The following is a 21,186-nucleotide window of genomic DNA, read 5'->3' as shown; positions in this document are numbered from 1 at the left end:
CTTTCTTTCTTTCTTTCTTTCTTTCTTTCTTTCTTTCCTTCCTTCCTTCCTTCCTTCCTTCCTTCCTTCCTTCCTTCCTTCCTTCTTTCCTTCCTTCCTTCCTTCTTTCTATTTACTTATTTTGGAGGCAGGGTTTCATTATATAAATTTATTTATTTACTTATTTTGGGGACAGGGTCTTAAAATATATATATGTATTTTACTTACTTATTTGGGGGCAGGGTCTCATTATATAAATGTACTTACTTATTTTGGGGGCATGGTCTCATCTTATAGCCCAGGCTAGCTGGAGCCCTCAACCCCTACTGATTTAGCTCACCAGATACTGGGTTAAAAGGAGTTTGCCTGAGCTGGAGAGATGGCTCAGGGTTGAGAGCACTGACTGCTCTTCTGTTTTGTTTTGTTTGCTTTTAAGATTTATTTATTTATTATGTATATAGTGTTCTGCCTGCATTATCTGACTGTAGGCCAGAAGAAGGTATCAGATCCCATTACAGATGGTTGTGAGTCACCCCATGTGGTTGCTGGGAATTGAACTCAGGACCTCTGGTAGAGCAGTGCTCCTAACCTCTGAGCCACCTCTCCAGCCCAATAAATCTTAAAAAAAAAAAAAAAAAAAAAAAAAAAATCCAATGGGGCTGTCAGTACTTTGGGCTGGCACAGGCAGTAGGCACAGCTTCCCACTGTCACCCTCAGCAGTCTCAGAGGTTCCTTAGACTTTGTTTCCCTTAACTCAGAACAAGCTGGAATTGTGCTGCCAATGCAAAAAAAAAAAAAAAAAAAAAAAAAGGAAGTTTGCCTAAATACCTTACATCATAATTTGTTTCATGGTTAGGTGCCTATGAGCAGAACTCAGAATTCACTGAGCCATACGTCAGTGCAGTATACTTCATTTTTAAAAATTACGAGATTTCGTAACCTACAATAAAGAGTACTGGCAGTAAAGTGCTACTCCTAGGTGTACTAAGAAACGAATCAAAAGGAAAAAAGACAATAGAAGCGAACTTTGAGTCAGGAGCAGGTAAACACAAATACATGATTACTATTAAATATAAGATACGCCCACAGGGTCCCTAGAGCTAGCTGCCTTGCTAGAGCAGTTGAATCAGTATGCTCTGGGTTCAAGTGGGAGACCTCAGTATATAAGGTGCAGGCTGGGCTCCACCCATTCAAGCACACATGTGAACTCACACACATGCACAGGAACTTACACATACACGTATGAGCACACATACCCACACCTGAAAAAATAAATGGATATCAACATAAAAGTGAAACCAAACAATGCCCTGATAGCCATAGTGGAATTAAGAAAAATCTACCGGCCGGGCATGGTGGTGCATGCCTTTAATCCCAGCACTTGGGAGGTAGAGGCAGGCAGATTTCTGAGTGCGAGGACAGCCAAGGCTACACAGAGAAACCCTGTCTCAAAAAAACAAAGAAAAAAGAAAAAAGAAAAAATCTACCAACATGTGGGCAATAAGCAAAATATTTTAGATCACACTGGCAGGATGTAAGCATCAAGGAAAATAAAAAGATTTTGATATGATAAAAATATAAATATAGCCCCATATAATCTGTGGAAAGCAGAGAAAAGTTGAGACATTGCATGGTTTGTTGTTGTGTTTGTCTGTCTGTCTTTCTTCTTTACTTTTAAGTAAGTTTATAATTTTGTATTAGCCTCAAATTGATTATCCAACTTTTCACCTTAAATAACTAGTAGAAGAAAGACAAATGAAATTTCTCAAAGGACAGGAGGAGATAACAAAAATGATGAGAAACAGAGAAGATGGTTGATAAGAGTCAAAATTGATCTTTTAAAAAAGATTTAATCTATCCAAGTAAACTAGAGAGAAGATGTGAATTACCGAAACCTAGAAGAAATGAAGTGATATTCTCACAGGTATATTCTACAGACTGTAAAGTGAAAATACAGGAAAATTACAAACGTTCTCTGCCCATAAATCAGACAGCTTAAGGAGGACAATTCCCCAAAAGGTGTAAACACCCCAAGTTCCTTCAAGAAGAAACATAAACCCGAAGGGTACAACGAACTTACCTTATTATGTGTTTGATTTGCAGCAAAATGCTACTTTCTAATGTAATGTTCAGAGCGCTTGTTAGGTACTGATTGAACTCTTCGAAGAACATTTCATTCCCTTCTTCGTATTTCCCATAGTTCTTTGAGTACTCTTTCTGAATGCAGTGATTGGTCAGATGGCAGGTCTTATCTTGGAAATTATCAACATGATATGGTTCTGAAGCAGTTCGAAGCACACCCTCTCTATAGAGGTAGATGTTATACTGATGGTCAACCAGGACCCAGCTTCTGTAAGCCAACACACAGTCTTATTCAGATACCAGGATTTTATACATAACCTTAACACCTTGATTTATTATCTATCTATCCATCCATCTAATCCATCCATCTAATCTATCCATCGATCCATCCATCTATCCATCCAGCCATCTTTGAGATAGAGTCCTTTGAGACAGTCCATCCATCCATCCATCCATCCATCCATCCATCCATCCATCCATCCTGGCTGGGTTAGAGACTTCCTTTGAAGATATCTGCCTGCCTCTACCTCCTGTGCCAGGATTAAATGTGTGTGCAACCACCTGGCACACACCTTGACCATTTGTAGGGATGGTACGGTATAGAAAAGGAGAAGGTTTTAAAGTTATATGAGGCAAATCATAGGTTAGCCAAAATAATGGCTTAGCCGCATAACGAGGCAAATGAAACATTTCCCCATAAATAACGAGAGACTCGAGTTTCTTGTAAAAATAGACAATTTTGAAGGCTATGGATGTGTTTGCGGTTAACACATGATACCTCCACTTGCCACGTTTGCCTTTTGTTATCTTGGCCAGCACCATAATCTAAGTAGCCCTACCACTCTGAAAAGATGACAGCAAGGAAGGCTGTGGATGCTGATCATTACCGAATGTCAAACTTGCGGTGGCCGGGCTCGAGGAGCAGAGGGCGCTCGAGGTATTTCTGGATCACGTGCACTTGGCCCTGGCCGTCGATGAAATCCAGGAGCTCCGACGCCTCAGAGGAGATGAGGATGCCCTCACCTGCAAACAGAAGCAGCAAGACACTAGTCCAGCTCATTCCAAGAGGACAGCTCCTGACCAAAGCCCAAGGAGACAGAAAAATGCACAGGAGGGCTTCACTGGTCTGTTCCTCTGACCAACCATCTGCCCACCCTCGCTTCCCTCCTGCAGTCTCTCACCCTCTCCATCCCATTAACTTCTCCATAGAGTGCCCTCAATGATAACTTATCAAGTTCCAGGTTTTTAAACAAACTTATTAGAATTATTTACTTTTGTGAGTATATGTATATGCCATACTGCTTGTGTGGAGGCCAAAGAAGTTGATTTTCTCCTTCGACCATGTGGTCCTGAGGAATTGAACTCAGTTTGTCAGGTTTGGTGGCAAGCACCTTCATAGCTGGACCATATCTCTGGCCCAAAATTTCAGTTTTATAGATACAGTTTCTGAGTAGGTTAAGATGTCACTGTCACTAGGTACCAGTTATAGTAAGGATTATGGCCTGTGATCACCAAAGTCTCTTCTAAGATGATGCCCTATGGAAATTCCAGGAAGGCAAGGACACCAGAGCATCAGAGTGATGGCACGGCCAAAAAGCAGCATGCCCTGCGGCACACTGGAGAAGCCTGAAGGCACGGAAACTGCCCATCAACTGTGACAAGCGACATGGCCCCAAACAATTTAATTGAGATACAACATACTAGAAAATCCAACCGTGTAAAGCATACAGTACGATGTTTCTCAGTATACTCACGAGTTCCTCAACTGTCATTAGAATCTATTTTTAGAACAGTTCATCATCCCTCCTCAAAATTCTGTAGCCATCTCTCCTTCCTCACCCCAGCTCCTCACAACTGCTAACCCGCAGTCTGTCGCTCCAGACTGCATCTTCCTCACACTCCTATGAACTGCACCACACGGCACAGGCCACTTGTGTCTTTGTGGCGCACCAAGTTTTCAAAGGAGGCTTCATAGAGCAAGCTTTATTTTGGTGAGGTTTAATTTCTCAGTCTTTGATTGTCTGGATTAACACATACTGGTATCATGTTTAAAGTTTCTTTGCCAGTTTCTCGCCCAATTTTACTTTTACCGTTTACAGGAACCACAAAGTAGGTTTGGCTTGATGTATGACCGAGGATGGGTTCATGTCTTTTCTGTGACTATGCACTGTGTGTAGCAGCACTTGTTGAAGTGTTTAGTCTTTTATTTTTGCATGTGTACATGTCAGTACACATGTACTATGCGTGTGCATGTATGCAGGGGCTTGGGGTTGATGCTGGATGTCTCTCTCAAACTGCTCTTCTCGGCCTTATATACTTTACATGGGATCTCTGGATGAAACAAGAACTTGCCCTTTCAGTGAGCCTGACTAGCTAGCTAGCTCCAGGGAGCCCTTGCTACCAGGCACCAAGATGACAAGAGAGCTGCCATGCCCACCTGGCTTTTACATGGGTTCTGGGGATCTGACCTCTGATCTTCATGCTTGCCCAGCAAGTTTTTTACTCAATGAGCTGCCCAGCCATGCCTTTCTTTTATTGACGGTTGCTAGTGCTGTCAATTTGATGAACTCTAGAATCACCTGGGAAACCGGGCCTCTGGGCACCCTGTGCAGAGGGATTTTCTTGATACATTATCTGAAGGGAGAAGACCCAACTTAATTGTGGGTGGGACCATATCCTGGGCAGGGGATTCTGGAGTGTATAGACGACAGGGGACGGAGCAGCATGCACACCCTGCTCTCTTCTTCAGACTGCAGAGGCAACAAGACCAATTGCTCCAAGTTCCTGCTGTCCTGACTTCCTGGCTGTAATGGAACTGTGCCTTGAATTGTGAGCTAAATTTAACCCTTCCTTCTGTACATTGTATGGCCAGGGCATTTCATCATAGCAGTAGGAAAGGAAATGAAGACAAATGCCTTTGCCTGTCAAAAAAAAATCAGTGGACAAATACATTTGGACTTCTGTCCATCTGACATATGGCAGTATCCTGGTCACTACAGTGATGCAGTATGCCTTAATGTCACTTAGTGAGTAGAGTAAGTGATTCTACTTTATCTTTTTTTTTTTTTTTTTTTTTTAAGATCATTGAACATTCGCTATGGCCTGTGCTTTTTCATATGGATTTTGGAAACTTTACATCTATAGGAAAATCCTGCTGCTCTCTTAACTGGGAACACAGTAAATCTGCAGTCCACTTTAGGTGAACTGGCATCCTTCTGCCACTGAGTTCTATGGCCCATGGACACAGCCTGTCTTCACTCTGCAGGGGCTCTCTGACCCCGTTCCTATCTCTCCTAGCACTTCCGGCCTCCTGAGCCTACACGCACTCTACCTCCGCACCTCGCTCTGACTGGGGTGAAGTGCAAGTGGAGTTGTGCTTTAATTTTGCTTTCTTCATATGAAAGAGCAATGGACCATGGAGAATGAGCCAGGCCCTGCCTGTGTATGAAGAAAGGCAGTCAAAGCTAAAAGCAATCACGTGATGAGATAAGACCAAACTCTTCCATTTTTCCTTTGCTGTTATATTTAATATACAACAGTAAGTTAAAAAAGCTATAAAAATAAGGGTTGAAGAGATGGCTCCGTGGTTTAGAGCACTGGCTGCTCTCTCAAGGACCGAGTTTCCATTCCAGGCACCCACGCGGCAGCTCACAACCTTCGGTAACTTCCCTTTCGGGGGATTTGACGCCACCTTTTGGCCTCCTCGGGCACTGCATGCATATGTGCTCAGGCATACAATATAAGCAAAACCTGTACACATTTAAAAGATTAGTTACAAAAATACATCTATTTGTCTCTCTCCCCCCGTGTTATTTTGCACTATTTTCCTGACTAGGTTGTGGGTCTATGGGGATACAAGATTGTATCTGTCTCTTCTAATCCCGAGTCTCCAAACACTTATTCATTCATTCATTCATTCATTCAGTACTGAGAGGTGCCAGTTGCTACATGCTGAGACCATATAGGGTGCAGATGTGATATAATCTGGGTTTATTTTCACAGGTTCTCTATCTGCTGCATTGTATATAGACTGGGGACAATGGTCCCAGAGAGAGGTCAGGGAATGGGGCTCCAGATGAGAAGGGAAGTGGGGCCCAGTACAGAAGTGGATCATGATGGTGACGAACAGGAGCTAGATGCTGGATATATTTTGAACTTTGGGATAACTGTACCACATATATAGTAGCTATAAGTAATACTTGTTTAACAAGCATAACAGCCATGTGTTCGTTCTATGAACTTCACTGTTTAGTCCCGACCCTGCTAAATGCTAATATACACCACTCACTCCTCAAGCCTTAAAACAAAATTCTTCAAAATGTTCACCACTTCCTGCTGCATGGTGCCCCTCTGTCCTGCCTCAGTGGGGCCCAGGAACCAATGATGTCCTCCTAGCAACCCCCTGACTCTTGGGCCATAATCTAGAATCCCAAGTTTATGACCAGAACCAAACTGAAAGATAGCACTTAGACAGAGTTACAAGAAAGAAGCAGAAGCAGATGAGGCCCCTGGCTTCTGGCAAGAGTTCACTTTACCCATTTCTGGGAGAATCCTAACAATGCCTTTCTGATTGGTGGAAAAGAAGTTGAGGTCCAGTCAACCAGGGGCAGAAATGAGTAACAATGGCCAGATAATCTTCTAAACCATAAAAAAAAAATAAATTCAAGATGCAATGGTTTAAAAAAGAGCGCATGACAGTAGTTACGGGAAAGACCTGTGGTTATTATATTAGAAGCCTTCTCCTGAGCCTAAGTCTAAGATGGTATTGTGAGCCTTATTCCTTTCTGGGCATCCATTCCACACAGGTATTGAGTGCATGTGTGGAAGCTACAGAAGCAAAGGAGGCAGAGTCTGTGTTTATGTGGGGCTCTAATGTGTAGTGGGAATGGCCAGGATTTGTGACACAGTCCTGGGAAGACACTAACAATGTAGGTTGAAGATACAGAAAGGAACGGGCATGGGGCCATTTTAGACCAGAAGAGCCTTCTCTGACAAGGCAATATCTGAGCTGATGGGGACACATCCCAGGTATAGAGGCAAACTTATCTATTTTGAGGGACCCAAGGCAGTCTTTGTGTCTACGGCAAAGTGAGCAAGGCCAAGAATGGGAGATGGCTTCAGAGATACTGGGAAGTGGCCAGTGGGGCGGACTCCCATCAGGACTCCAGAGCCATCCTAAACGGATCAGGAAGTAACATAATCAGATTTGTGTTTTTAAATCATCACTCTGTCTGGCAAGATGAGAGCTGGCAGAGGGTCACATTGCAGTCACTGGCTAGAGAGAGCCTGGTGGATTTCACCCAGAATGGGAGTGTTAGAAATATACTATACTAACCTTACTCTGCACAGATTTGGAGACAGCCCTGGCAAGACATTAATGTACTTGGTATAGATTATAAACAAGAGGAGGAATCCAAGATCAGAGGCTTCATAGACTGGCTGAATAGTGGGATCATGCATTAAGTAGGAAATGTGAAGGAGGCACAGGCTGAGTGGACAAGCTGGAAAGGATATGGAGAACTCTGTGTCCGACACTTGGCATTTGTAATGCCTTTTAGAGACAGTGAGCATCCCACAGACCCCAGAGCTCAAAGTGAAGACTCAGGTATAAACATTAGGAGGCGACATAAGGCCTCTAAAAGTCAGGACTAAAGTTCAGTAGGTAGAATATTAGCCTTGCATACAGAAAGCCTGGAATCTCATTCCCAGAACCCAATAAAAACCAAGCATGGGAGTGCATGCTTACAATCCGAGCACTCGGGCAGATGGAAACAGCAGGCCAGGAGTTTCAGGTCAGCATTAGCCAGTCTCTCAAAAAAAAAAAAAAAATTTTTTTTTTTTTTCAGAATAAAAACTGGACATGGTCTTCTGATTATGATGACTGTACGCAGTCATTCATCTACATACATCAGTAGGGACTGGTGAGACGGCTCAGTGGGTAACGGCGCTAGCTGCCAAGCCTAATGATCTCAGTTCAATCCCCGGGACTCACATGGAGAGGGAGAGAACAACACCTGACCTCTATGTGTGCATCTACACACCCCACCCTCAAAACAAAGAAATGAAATAGCATTGAAACCTAATGTGCCACCAAACAGCAGGAAGATTCTGCACGTGACACAGAATGCAGCAATGGCAGCTTACCTTTGGCACCAGCTGATGACTTTGCAATCCAAACGTTGCCCTCCCCGTCCTCTTTCTTTCTGTTATAAGAAGCCAAGAAGAATTCTCTCTCATCTGTCCTGGAGTTACTGACCGGAAGTTGGATGCCATTCTGCGCTGGAGCGACTGGCGTCTTGAGGTTAGTTGGATAAATCACATATGACTCGGGGAACCACGAGCAGGACTCAGACAGTTCCGGACTGGTCTTGACTAGCCTGGCAGATGACAGAGTGTCAGTGTCTGTTCTCCGTAAGCTGTCACCTTGCTCAGAAAGGCCGATGCTTCCCTCCAAAGCTTTTCCAGAAGCTAAGACCCAGTCAGTTTTCTTTTGTATTCACTCTGAGCCTCCAAGGCCAGGCCTCTAATGCATCACACTCTGGTGTGATTCCAAAGCCACATCCTGGTTAATTCAAAGGCTCAGGGCAGGCTGGGAGTGTAGGGTCCTAGGTTTAACCCTCACCACCACATACACCAGACTTGGTGGTACATGCCTGTAATCTTACTATTAGAGGGGACAGAAGAAGAAAGATCAGAAGTTCAAGGTCTGGAGACCTGCATGAACTATGAGAGACCCTGGCTCAAAACAAACAAGCAAAGAAATAACAAAGCAACAATAAAATCCACAAGACTAAGAATTTAACTCTTTTTAAAATGTATCCATTTAAAAACTCAATGTAGCCCTACACTGACTACCTTCCAACCAATGTTATACTAGCTAGATCCAAATAAAAACGGGAGCACACCTTTGGTCCCAGCACTGGGAGGCAGAGGCAGGTGGATCTCTAGAGTACAAGGCTAGCCTGTTCTACAAGAAAAAAAAAAGTGAGAAGAGAGGAAAATATTTGAATAACAAGCAAAAATACTATCTTGGTCCAGTTGGAGAAAACTCTAGGGGAAACGTCCTAGTCTACTTAACTTCTCAATCTAAGTCATCCGAACACTAAGTGGTTTATTTATTTCAAGTACTTTCTTTCTTGATTTTTCGCTCAGGCTGTTTTCCTGACAGGATAAAGAAGGAATCCTTCCAACGGGACACAGGACAAGAGTGGACCTAAGGAAATGCCTTCTACTCCCAGAATGACATACACCACAGAAGAGTGCTGGGATTAAAGGCATGTGCCACCATACCCAACAAAAATATTAAAAAAAAAAAGGTGAATAGTGACACCTGAGGTTAGTTAGGGTTAGGGTTGTTCTCTGGCCTCAATACACTCAATACACACACAAACATGTTTGTATTCTCACTCTCTCTGTCTCTCTGACTCTGTCTCTCTCTCTCACACACACACCACATTTAAACAAAACTATTTTACACACACACACACACACACACACACACACACACACACACATTTAAATAAAACCATTTTAACAACAAACAGGATTTAAAAGTTTCTTCACCCCAAAGAGACTAAGAAATTCAAATCAACAATCTTTTGGCTCCCCACATGTTCAGCTCTGCACCACTGTCCCTTATGGTCACCATGGGTCACGTGCAACCACTGAGCATTCGAAGAGTGGTCAGTAAGACTCAGGAAGTAAACTACAAACTATATCTAAATTTAACCAGAAAACCAATACACTGTAATAACGTTTTTACAGTAAGTACAACCTTATTGGTTTAGCAGGATGGCATTCTCTTTATTATTATTGTATTGCTACATTCAGGTCACACCCCAGAGTTGTATCTAGAAGTACACACAAAAGCATTGCTGTTCTATCCAGGAACGATAGATTAATTAATTCAGTTCAAGCAGTGCTTTTTGTTTCTGTGCATGGATGAAAAGTTATGCATTTATTATACAGTGAGCAGAGCTAGTTATATACATCGCGAGTGGCATCTCAAATGGAATATTTTTCTAGTTTAAAAAATAAATATTGAGGCTGGGCGTGGTGGCGCATGCCTTTAATCCCAGTACTCGGGAGGCAGAGGCAGGCGGATTTCTGAGTTCGAGGACACCCTGCCTCGAAAAAACCAAACTAATAAAATAAAATTTAAATAAATAAATAAATACTGGTGCTGGAGAGATGGCTCAGCGTTAAGAGCACTGGCTTGTAGACCAATGTCACAGAGGACCTGGGTTCAGTTCTCAGCACCCACACGGTGGCTCGCAAGCATCTGGAATCCAGTTCCAGGGGATCTGACATTCTCTTTTGGCCTCCTTGGGCACTATATGCATGTGGTATACATATACATGCATGCCAAACAGTCACATAAAATAATACTAATACTAATACATTTTGGCAATTTACAAATATAAAACAAAGGTGTACTGTTAAGAAATTGAAAGAGGGGCACAGAAGCTAAGAAACTTCCCAGGAGAGTAAAGAGAGACATGAATAAGTAAATGAATAATGGGAAAGATGTGGCCCACAGTCACACAAATCCCCGGTCATTGTCAACTGCTCTGCCCATGGCACAGTAAAACGAAAGAGCAGTCTGTTTGGGAGGCAACATTTTCAGCAAAGAAGAAGCAAATGAGCAGTTTTCCCTCCACAGTCAAGAAAAAAATAAAAGATATTCGTGGTTGAGATCGTAAATACCTAACCAAAACATTCTTTTAAGAAATATTTTTTACAGTATTTGTGTGTGTGCGTGTGTGTTTGTGTATATGCATGCATGCACACATGTGTGTGTGTGTGCATGTGTGCGTGCGTGCACACACATATACAGCCTAGTGCAGATGCAGGAAAGTAGTTCTGCAAAAACTACTGAGAAAAAGTCTGAGAAAAGCAGTTCAGGAGAGAGTCGTGGTGAATCAGAAGAGGAAAAACCAACCTCAGAGGAGGAGTCTGACTTCTGAAGAGAAAGTTACAAAGTATCACAAACACAAGTGACCCTTAACAAACGTAAACGTTGAAGCAGCTACTCTCCTGGTGGAAGAACAACTTCTAAAAGGCCCCATTGAGTCTCCACTAGCCCTTGGATCCTCTGGAGCTGACGCTTAGAGATGATGGTGAGCCACCCTTGTGGGTGCTGGCAACCACATTTCCAACCACTGGATGGAGAGTGTGTGCTCTTCACCACTGAGCCATCTCTCCAACCCTTGAACAAAAACATTCTTAAACAATTTTTCCCCTTGCAGTGCTGAGGACAGAACCCAGGGACTCCCACATCCAGGAAAGCTCTCAATAACTGAGCTACACATTCCTTGGCCTGCCAACAACTTTTTAACAAGACCTAAATTTGTAACTTCAGTTGACTATAAAATAGTTTTTACAGCAAAAGAAAACCCAAACAAACAAACAAACAAACAAACAAACAAAACAACCCAAAAACCCATCATACATGGATGATGAAATGAATAACTTTAAGAACAAAAACTTGAAAAGATAGTGTACTGGCCAATTTTATGTCAATTTGTCACAAGCTGGAATCATCTGAGAGGAAGGAGCCTCAATTGTCAAATCTGGCTGCAGGGCATTTTCTTAATTAGTGACTGATGTGGGAGGGCCCAGTCTATTGTGGGTGGGGCCATGCCTGGGATGGTGGTCCTGGGTTCTATAAAATACACTAGTAACCCTAACTAAGACAGATTATTTCTCAAGTTCTATAGTTAAGCTCCAAGTAGCCATTGGCTACAAACTCTAACATCAAAAATGAATTGAAAAATCTTAAAATATTAAAATTCTCTTTAGCCTTAGATAAGTTATGATATAAACAGATGCTGCTCAATTAATACTTTGGGTATGCTTATACCGAAAAACATCGTCAAAGTTCAGCCTGAACAATTCCTCATGTTGTGGTGACCCCAGCCCTAAAATTAATTTTGTTGCTACTTCATTTATTTATTTATTTATTTATTTATTTATTTATTTATTTATTATATGCAAGTACACTGTAGCTGTCTTCAGACACTCCAGAAGAGGGTGTCAGATCTCATTACAGATGGCTGTGAGTCACCATGTGGTTGCTGGGATTTGAACTCAGAACCTTTGGAAGAGCAGTCAGTGCTCTTACCCGCTGAGCCATCTCGCCAGCCCCCTGATGCTACTTCATAACTATAATTTTGCTGCTGTTACAAAATGTAATATAAATATCTGATATACAAAATATCTGATATGTGGCCCTCAAAGGGGTCAAGACAGGTTGAGAAACACTAGCCTAAACAGTGTTGAACTCATGGTGTGGGCATCTTTTGCTATTTTGTATCTGTCGAAGAATTTCATCTATATGTAAAAATTACTTTCTGTTAGAGTAGACAGAACTTCAAGGCTGGGTTAAAATGTGGATTTGCTGGGATGTTAATGTTTCCTTTTAAACTCTATTGCAGCATCCCATACCTATTGGAAACATGATGATACAAACTGGAAACATTGGCTTTCTCAGTTCTAGGAGGCCCACTCTATAAAAAGTATCATGGCTGCAGCTGCCCAAATGGCTCAGGATGCACTTGCAAATGTCCTGTCATGATGCATCACCGGCTCAGGAAACCGTTGGGAAAAAAAAAAAATCAAACAGAAGACAGTGAACTTAACGAATGTTCTCTGCTGATGGGCTCTGAGGGAGAGACGAAAGCATTTTCCTGTATTAAGTCCAATTAATTCTCCTGAAGTAGAGATACTTGCCAAGTCATTATCTTCACCCAGCAAGCCCTTATTTCCTTCAATATTTTTTTTGATTTTTAATTGGCATTGTTACATAAAAATCTCACACAAATTCATATTATAGACATATGAGCTAGGTTTACAGCTCAAGGAAGAAAAAAACCTTTATGATCTACCCATGTAGGTATGATAATTTGTATTATCCAACTTCATAACACTCAATCCAACTTCATAACATTTAATAATGATTTTACATATTTCTATCATGTAACAAAATGCAGAAAAATATTCTTGCAATGATGTTGTGAATGTTAGCTAAACAAACTAAAAATTTGAAAGTTACTTTTTGGGTAAGTTCAATACCCCTTTAAATCCAATATTAAGATAATGAGGTGACATATACTTGGAATAGTTAATGTGGACATAAAAGCTTTCAAATAATATACACTCCAAGGCCAGGGCAGTTGATACTGAACAAGGAAGTTTCTAATCTGTACAAATAGAATAGTATGGTCAGGCATGCTGAGAGGGCTTACTAGTGCCTGCATGGGGGTCTATGCTGGACCTTTGACAACCTGTTCTTCTTCCTGTCACTTCTAGCCCACAAAATGAGGGAGAGCACAGTTCTAACTAGCATCCCTTCAACCCATACACAATCACAGCAGAGATACACACTGGGAATGGAGCCAGCATCTACTGGAACTGCTACAGTACCTTGTAGAACACTCAGAGAGCAACGGAAGTTGCTACTAATGGTCACAACAGTCACCCAGCACAGGTCATGTCACCATTTTCAAGATGCCATTACAGATAATATCCTACGTGATTGTGGATCAAAGAGTGGGTATTATCCAACCCTGTTTTCCAAATGGGACATGGTGATTCAGGGTGGTGCTGTCCAAGGTAATAGAACTGGTCATGACTCCAGCCACACATTCTGACTCATTATAGCTGTTGAATATGCAAATACGCAAAGCACTATTATTTTTATAGCATCCTCTGCTTCCTACTTATAGAAGCAGAATTCTACTTTTGTCTTTCTGTGTCTGTGTGGGCATGCTCACATTCAAATGAATGTAGGTGCCCACAGTGGCCAGATGAGGCTGCAGATGCACTGGAGCTAGACAGAGGCGGTTGTGAGCTGTGTGACATGGGTGAGGGATCCCAACACAGGTACTATGGCAGAACGGTATGTATGCTCTCAACTACTGAGCCATCTCCCTAGCACTGGCCATTTACATTCTAAACACAAAAATACAAAGACTACAGGAAGCCTCACTCTGTTTTAGGAGTTGACGCTAAGTCATGAAAACCCATCCCAGAGAAATGGGAAGGATACTAGAACCAGCACATCTAAAGAAAAACAGAGATGCAATGAGAAGCACCCAACCTCTTAAGTCCAAAAGGAACATTAGCAAGTAAAGGCAGCATTTTTCATGGAATCCCGTCTTCTAGTGCCCCTTTAGCTGAGGGCTATTTGACTACTCAGAATGCTTATGAATTACAGAGAAAGCGTCCAGGAGACCTACCATAGCCCTGATCTTAGGGACAAGACTGAGAGCTTCCATCTGAAAATGACAGTAATAAAAGCAACGAGACTAGGTAGTTACTGCCATTACACCCAGAGACCTTAAAGCACAAACACCCACGAGGTCCCAGGCCCTTGTGCTGCATCCACTCTTGCACATCACCTGGTTTAATCCTCATAATTGCTTTACGAGGGAGGTATTCAGGCTTAGAGGGATAAAAAGATTTGCCTGTTAATAGGATTCTTCAAAGAGCTGAGAATCATCCCAAGCTGTTGACCCTGGATCTCAGTCACTGTATACTACTGCTCAATTCAACCCTATAGTACTATCCTTGTACTATCTAGCCACACCCCTATGGGCTCAGAGAGGGGTGGTGGAGTGACCATGTGGCACTCTGTCTGAATATTTTCTCTGGGATCACTAGCTGCTTGAGTCTTCTGAGGAGGGCTTGTACATTCTTCTCCAGGGACCAGAAATGCCTGGCAACTTATCCCACAGCCCGCCCTTTCCCTAATTACAGAGGATGGGGAAGTTTCTAGACAAGCAAAAGCCAAGAAAAAGTAGAACTGCACCTGACTGACACTGTAGCAGATGCTTAGTCACTCTGCTTCAAGATGTGACAACTCTGAGGTGTCTGTCAGCCATGTCAGAACACCAGGGGTAAACTGAAACCATTCCTTTGCTTGGCTCCTACCTTGCCCTGCCTTACCCTGCCCCCCTTGACTACAGATGGGTTTGCCTTGAAAATCTTCCAAGAAATCACTTACACTAGAACTCCTTCCCTGAGAGCCAGCCTCTGCTTCTAGGGAGCCTCACCTAGGAGACGCCAGGCTTTAAGAGATACACAGCAATGCCTTAAACTGAAATCAAAGCAACTTAGAGGAGGCCACAGCCCTGCTATCAGTTGGTTTTAAAGCAGGAAAGGTTTTCTTTTTCCTTACAATAATCCCTCATCTTGGCTTAAGTGCTTCAGGGTGGAAGCTAAACCATTTATATCAAACACCAAAAATGGAGGACTTCAGGAAGACTTACTTTACTAAGGAAGCTTTGCGGCACAGTTTGTCCGCCCCCCGGTAGTAATTCACCAGCTGTGCCAGCCCAGGCTCGTGACCTACAAGGAAAGAAGAGACTCAGAAGAGAAACAGCAGGTGCAGAGCAACAATGTCAGTAGCAGAGTGTGCAGGACAGATGTGTCATAGCTTCCCCGTGTCTCATGTCATACCCAGCTTCCCTGTCTCTCATTTCAGGCTGTTTGTCAAGCATGGAATACTTTTGTTTCTCTGTCCCAAGGTTCCCTTTCCTCTCAGCATCTACTCCCAATACTGAAACATTAATATTGGCCTGCAGGTCAGCTGTGATGTGGCTCCCCCCCCCCCTTTTTTTTTTAATTAGAAGGGCATTGGGTATTTTTCTATCTCATATCTCATTGGCCCTTAGCATAGTCCCCTCTGGGCTTAACACACATAAGCTTGTAATCTGTTGAGCACGGCTACTTGACTAAAGCCACACCTCCATCCCAACATCACATTCTCCACATATCAAAGAAGGCAACAGAGTATGGGTCATCTACTTTAAGGAGCTTCTAGAAGCCACTAAGAAGTGAAAGGAGGTAGTGGAAAGGCCATCAGAAGCTCTGAACACTTCTTCACACGATCCCACAAGGAGACATTTCATTAGTTCTTACTACAGAAACCCCTTTAAAACCACAACTGGAGGCTCAGAGTGTAGCTTAGCAGTACTGTGCGCACGCATCCTTGTCATATGTGGGGCCTTGGGTTTAATCCCCACCTTGGGTTCAAGCACCACAATGATACAATGAAATAAATACAGATAAATGATTAGAAATAAAAGGATACAACAAAAATATGTTTTATTAAAAAAATTAACCCCTAATAAAATGCTTTGCAACAAAAAGTAAGATTTTAAAAACAGACTTTGAGTTGGGTGTCAAAGGTAACAATAATTAATCCAACCATAGCACACAAACAAATCAGAACTTTCAGACATCTGGTTTGCACAATCTCCCTTGGGAAGACAGGCCCAAGTCCCTGTTGACCTGGTACCTTCTTGCCCTGTTGGCCCCGACCTTTCAGTCCCTGAACATGACTCTCCGTGCTTTCTCCGTGGGTTTTATGCAGCCCACTTTAGTCAAAAAGAGAATCCTCCCAACAGCAAGGGATTAGAACCATTTTATTTAGAGGATACATCTGTCTTTTCCATAAAAATAAAATGTGCTGGTCATCTGTTAAATTCATGTTGCCTTCTCAGGACTGGGATTCCAAAGGGTTTCTATCTGTCAGCACACTGACAAGGCCAGTCACTCCCACACCAGGCTGGGTAGAGCCTTTTGGTGTGTTCTACCTAAGTTCTTACCACCAGGCATTGTCAGGTGCCAGGAAGGGAAGCAGTAAAGTTAGGAGAAACGACCTAGTCAGCCGCTCCTGTGCTTCTCTCAGGGAACTTAGTTTTGAGGGACTTTCTTTGCTGAGCCCTTCCCGAGGAATCTGCTACCACAGGACATCAGTTTCTAAGCACATTTTCTAGTCTGTGACTTCTAAGTCTTCCAACCACCACTCCATGGAGTCTCCATGCTAGAGTATAAACATGTATAATAATGAAAAGTTGTCCCTGAACTAATTCAGTAAGACTAAGCCTTAACAAACTTCATTCCATAAGCCATCATAGCTTGCTGTGGCTATAATGTCACCCAAATGCCCTATGCAAGCTTGCCAAATAGCCAGTTAGTTCCAAACAAATTGCTTTCAGTTTAGCCTCATCCACCACTGACCACACCTATGTCTGAAAAAAACCTCTCCTCTTCAGGACACGGTGCACTACTTTCTGGGGTGTTTGCTAAGGTAGAGATGTCCCCCTCCCCTTCTGTCCTTGAAATACAAATGATTCCACCCCCAAGTGAAATTCTGGAAAAGAACCAGACACCCAGAGAGAGGCAGGCCCTCCCCAGATGACTATGTAGTGAAGGGACCATGAGACCAGGTTCAAGTCTGTGGGATGCTAGTTGAACCCATCAGGGCAACTTCAAGATCATTTAAAAGGGAGTTGCTGTCCCTTCCTACATGAGAGTACGCGAACAGAATGGTACCAAGCCAGCTTCGCCCATGTGGATGAGGAGAGCAAAAGTCACCCAAGATCGTGTAAGAAAACATCACTAAATGCAGCTGCAAATGTAAACTTTTGGTGCAGCTAAAGGAAAGGTCTGAAATGGAACAGCTCCCCACGCTCCAGCTTCTCTGGAAGCTCCTGCTTTGGGTAAGTCAGTGAGTTTTCTCCAAATTCCCTGCCGGTTCATCTGGGCCTCTGGGTAACCCAAGCCTCGGCGGTTTCAACAACTCCCCCTCCACGCCCACACCACACAGAGCTGAATCCTAAGTGGCGGAAAGCTGCAAGATGACTGATGCGGGCCCAGGGAAGCAGGGGAACCAGGCCGACACCCCGAGTGCGGGTATAGGTCACTGTCAGCAGACAGGGCAACCGCACCCAGACTCCGTTCCGAATCCAGCTACGGGTTTAGGTCTTGCTAGACCCATTTTAGATCTGTTAAGGTGAGCTCGCGCCTAGGGAAGATTAATGACCTTAAAAAACAAAAGCGCTCGCTCTCCGATTCATGCGCGCAGCGGCCACGAGGGAAGGGCTCACCTAGTCTCCCGAAGGGCAGTCGGTTCCTCTCCCCCAGCATCAGGTTGAACCTGGGGTTGTCTCGCCGTAGCCTCTTCCAGTAGCCGGTGGCCAGCAGCAGCCGGGAGACCTCGGCGTAGACGCTGCTATTCTCGTCGCGCACCACGAAGGTGTACATGGCGAAGGGCAGCGCGCCCCGCAGCCGCTACACGAGTCCAGGGCACGGCGGCCCCGCGTGCACACTGCCCCAGCCTCAGCCTCAACCCCGCTGTCCGTCTAATTCCAGGGCCGCGCCTCCGGATTACCTTAGTGTCTGCCCTGGGCGCCCGCGCCACCGCCCGAGTGGCGAGCGCCACCCGGACGCCGCGCCCACCCCAGCGCCCCGCCCACCGCCGGCGCCCCGCCCACGACCGTGATTCCGCGCGGCGCTAGGGGCAGGTCTGCGGGTTGCGGCGGCCGGAGCTCCCAAGCAGGGCCCACCCGGGTCGTCCCGTCACTCAGTGTGTGGCCAGTGGCATGGGTCTCAAGTGTGGCTGCAATAATAGCAAACTGCGGTGGAGAGACCAAGGGAAATGATTTCAGCTGCGCCATAGCCCGCCAATATCCCTTTCCGTCCTCTGTCTGGGTCTTCCACCAAGTTCAAAATCAGATTTGGTGGATGAAACAAAAGATCCAGGCATGGGTGTAGCTCAGTTGGTAGAGTGCTTGCTTAGCCAGCACTGAGCTCTGGGTTTGATCTGGGTGCGGTAAAATCGGACACATGTTAGGAGCCATAATGGGACAAGCTAATAACTAGCAGTTGATCATCCTGAAGTAGCCTGCCTCGGATTATTATTTAATCTGCGACAGTGAGCCCTCATTAAGCAAGGCTATGAGGGACTCATTTTAGGAAAGATTCCTGCTGAGATAGAACAAAGGCTGTATTGCTTAATCCTCCCCTGATAGGCTACAGGTGTTAATCGCCTAAGCCAGCAGTCTTTTACCCTCAGAAAGAGCAAGAAAGTTTTTAGGACTTTTTAGAAGTTATCATCAGCATTTCAGTATAATTAGAGAGCTAGAAAGCCCCGAGACCCTCATACTTTAAAGCCATCACCAGAGTCCTACTCTGTGACTCCACTGCTACCCCTGGCCCGGGCCAGGAGGCTCCCAACGTTCTAATTTGGTGCAGGAACAGCGACATTGAGTAAGGTAAGTGGACACAGATAGGACTCTTAACTGGGTCTTAAAAATCCATTGGACAAGGAGTGTGCAGTTAAATTGTCTTCTGCCATCAGCAGAGGCAGATAGTAGGGATCATCAGTTCCTGGTTGGGTACCATCAGTGCCCACGTTAAGCCAGGAGCCATCAGCTCTGGCTTTTATTGCCTGCTGCCATCAGCAGAGGCTGATACTAGGTGCCACCAGTGCCTAGCTGTTCTGTTGGAAGCTATCAGCACCCGTCTTAGGTCAGTTCTGGGTTGTGTGCACTTCATGGGTATTTCTCAAGATGGGACAAAGTGAATCTACAGACAGAGAGTTCTTTACAGATATTGATAAGTATACTCTTAAGAAAAGAGTCTTAGCTGGACAGTGGTGGCGCACGCCCTTAATCCCAGCACTCGGGAGGCAGAGGCAGGTGGATTTCTGAGTTTGAGGCCAGCCTGGTCTACAGAATGAGTTCCAGGACAGCCAGAACTATATACAGAGAAAACCCTGTCTGTATATAACAAAAACAAAAACAAAAGAAAAAAGAAAAACAAAGAAAGAAAGAAAAGTCTTTAAGGATAAAACTAGCCAGCTGACTGAATTTCTTCAGTTTGCACAGTCAGTCCCTGGGTCCCAGAAAGGGGAAGTTTAGGTGTGGATACATGGGAGAAGTTAGGGTTAGATATTAAAAACTGGTTTACAGAGAATGGAGGAAAAGGTGTGCCCCTTACAGCGTTTGCTGTTCGTTTACTATTTGGAATACACTTAAGGAAACATTAGCAGATGACAGAAAGGCCTTAGGTGCCCAAGCGGCATCAGATTCACCTCCTGAGCAGACTCCATTATTACAGTCTCACTCAGGATCTAAGAAAAATGTTTATTCCTCAACAGAAAAGTCTGAGAAAAGCAGTTCAGGAGAGAGTCGTGGTGAATCAGAAGAGGAAAAACCAACCTCAGAGGAGGAGTCTGACTTCTGAAGAGAAAGTTACAAAGTATCACAAACACAAGTGACCCTTAACAAACGTAAACGTTGAAGCAGCTACTCTCCTGGTGGAAGAACAACTTCAAAAAGGCCCCATTGAGTCTTCCACTAGCCCTTGGAGCACTCCAATTTTTGTTATTAAGAAAGAAATCAGACAAATGGCAACTTACAGGACTCTAGAGAAATAAATGGCACCATGGAAAGCATGGGAGCCCTTCAACCTGGGTTGCCGTCTCCTTCTGCCATTCCCCAAATGATAATGCTATTGTTATTGATCTTCAAGATTGCTTTTTTACCATACTGCTGTGTCCCTGTGACCGTCAGAATTTTGCCTTTAGTTTACCTTCACTCAACCTCTAAAGGCCATACCAGAGGTATCAGTGGAACGTCCTCCCCCAAGGTATGAAAAATAGTCCAACTCCTTGTCAGAAATTTGTGGATATTGCTATCCTGCAGGTCAGTAAAATCTATTCTGACATTTATCCTGTTCGTCATATGGATGATATTCTACTTTCTCGTAAAGATAGAGCTTAGTTACAAGAGACACTTCAATTTTTAGCTGAGCGGTTAAACTTATATGGACTTCAAGGGGCTCCAGAAAAGGTTCAGATTCGACCCCCATTCTCATACCTGGGTCGTGTTATTCAGACAGAACTTGTTTCTCCTCAGCCCATTCAACTCAGAGTTGGTCACCTAGAGGTAAAGGGAGATATGGTTACTCCTTATACTGCAGACCAACATAATATTTTGTCTTATGAATCTGAGGAATGGCAAATTGCACAATTAGGATATACAGGGACCTATTCTTATCACTTGCCTAATCACCCCTTGTTGTATTTCATGAAAGGACATCGAGTCATCTTTCTTCTCAGAACTAAATCAACTCCCTTGCCTCCNCCAGCAGCACTGGTGTTTACTGATGGCTCAGCTTCAGGGCTGCTTTGACTTTTGATGACGACAAAGAATCTTTCCCTACACAGGAAACTTCTGCACAGCAGTGGAATTCGTAGCAGTAATTACTGCCTTTAAAAGACTTAAAAACAAGACCTTTAACTTAGGTACAGACTCCCACTATATTGTCAGA

The 21,186-nt window shown here is 43.8% G+C and overlaps 1 protein-coding gene across 1 annotated transcript in view; it reads right to left on the bottom strand.

The window, feature by feature from the left end:
* Ttl (tubulin tyrosine ligase) overlaps positions 1 to 18,319 on the bottom strand; it is a 27,925-nt gene extending 9,606 nt beyond the window's left edge. Inside the window, exons 1-5 of the mRNA XM_021151763.1 lie at positions 17,958 to 18,319; positions 15,333 to 15,411; positions 8,206 to 8,438; positions 2,949 to 3,084; positions 2,060 to 2,329 (exon numbers count right to left, since the gene is read on the bottom strand). Of these exons, the coding sequence (XP_021007422.1) occupies positions 2,060 to 2,329; positions 2,949 to 3,084; positions 8,206 to 8,438; positions 15,333 to 15,411; positions 17,958 to 18,114 (875 nt within the window). The 5' untranslated portion in view covers positions 18,115 to 18,319. The remainder of the gene's footprint in view (positions 1 to 2,059; positions 2,330 to 2,948; positions 3,085 to 8,205; positions 8,439 to 15,332; positions 15,412 to 17,957) is intronic.
* Positions 18,320 to 21,186: the final 2,867 nt, after the last annotated feature.

This window comes from Mus caroli, chromosome 2 (assembly GCF_900094665.2).
Source record: "Mus caroli chromosome 2, CAROLI_EIJ_v1.1, whole genome shotgun sequence".
Taxonomy (NCBI): domain Eukaryota; kingdom Metazoa; phylum Chordata; class Mammalia; order Rodentia; family Muridae; genus Mus; species Mus caroli.
The sequence above is the reverse complement of the archived record's forward strand: the minus strand, read 5'-3'. Positions and strand labels throughout refer to the sequence as shown.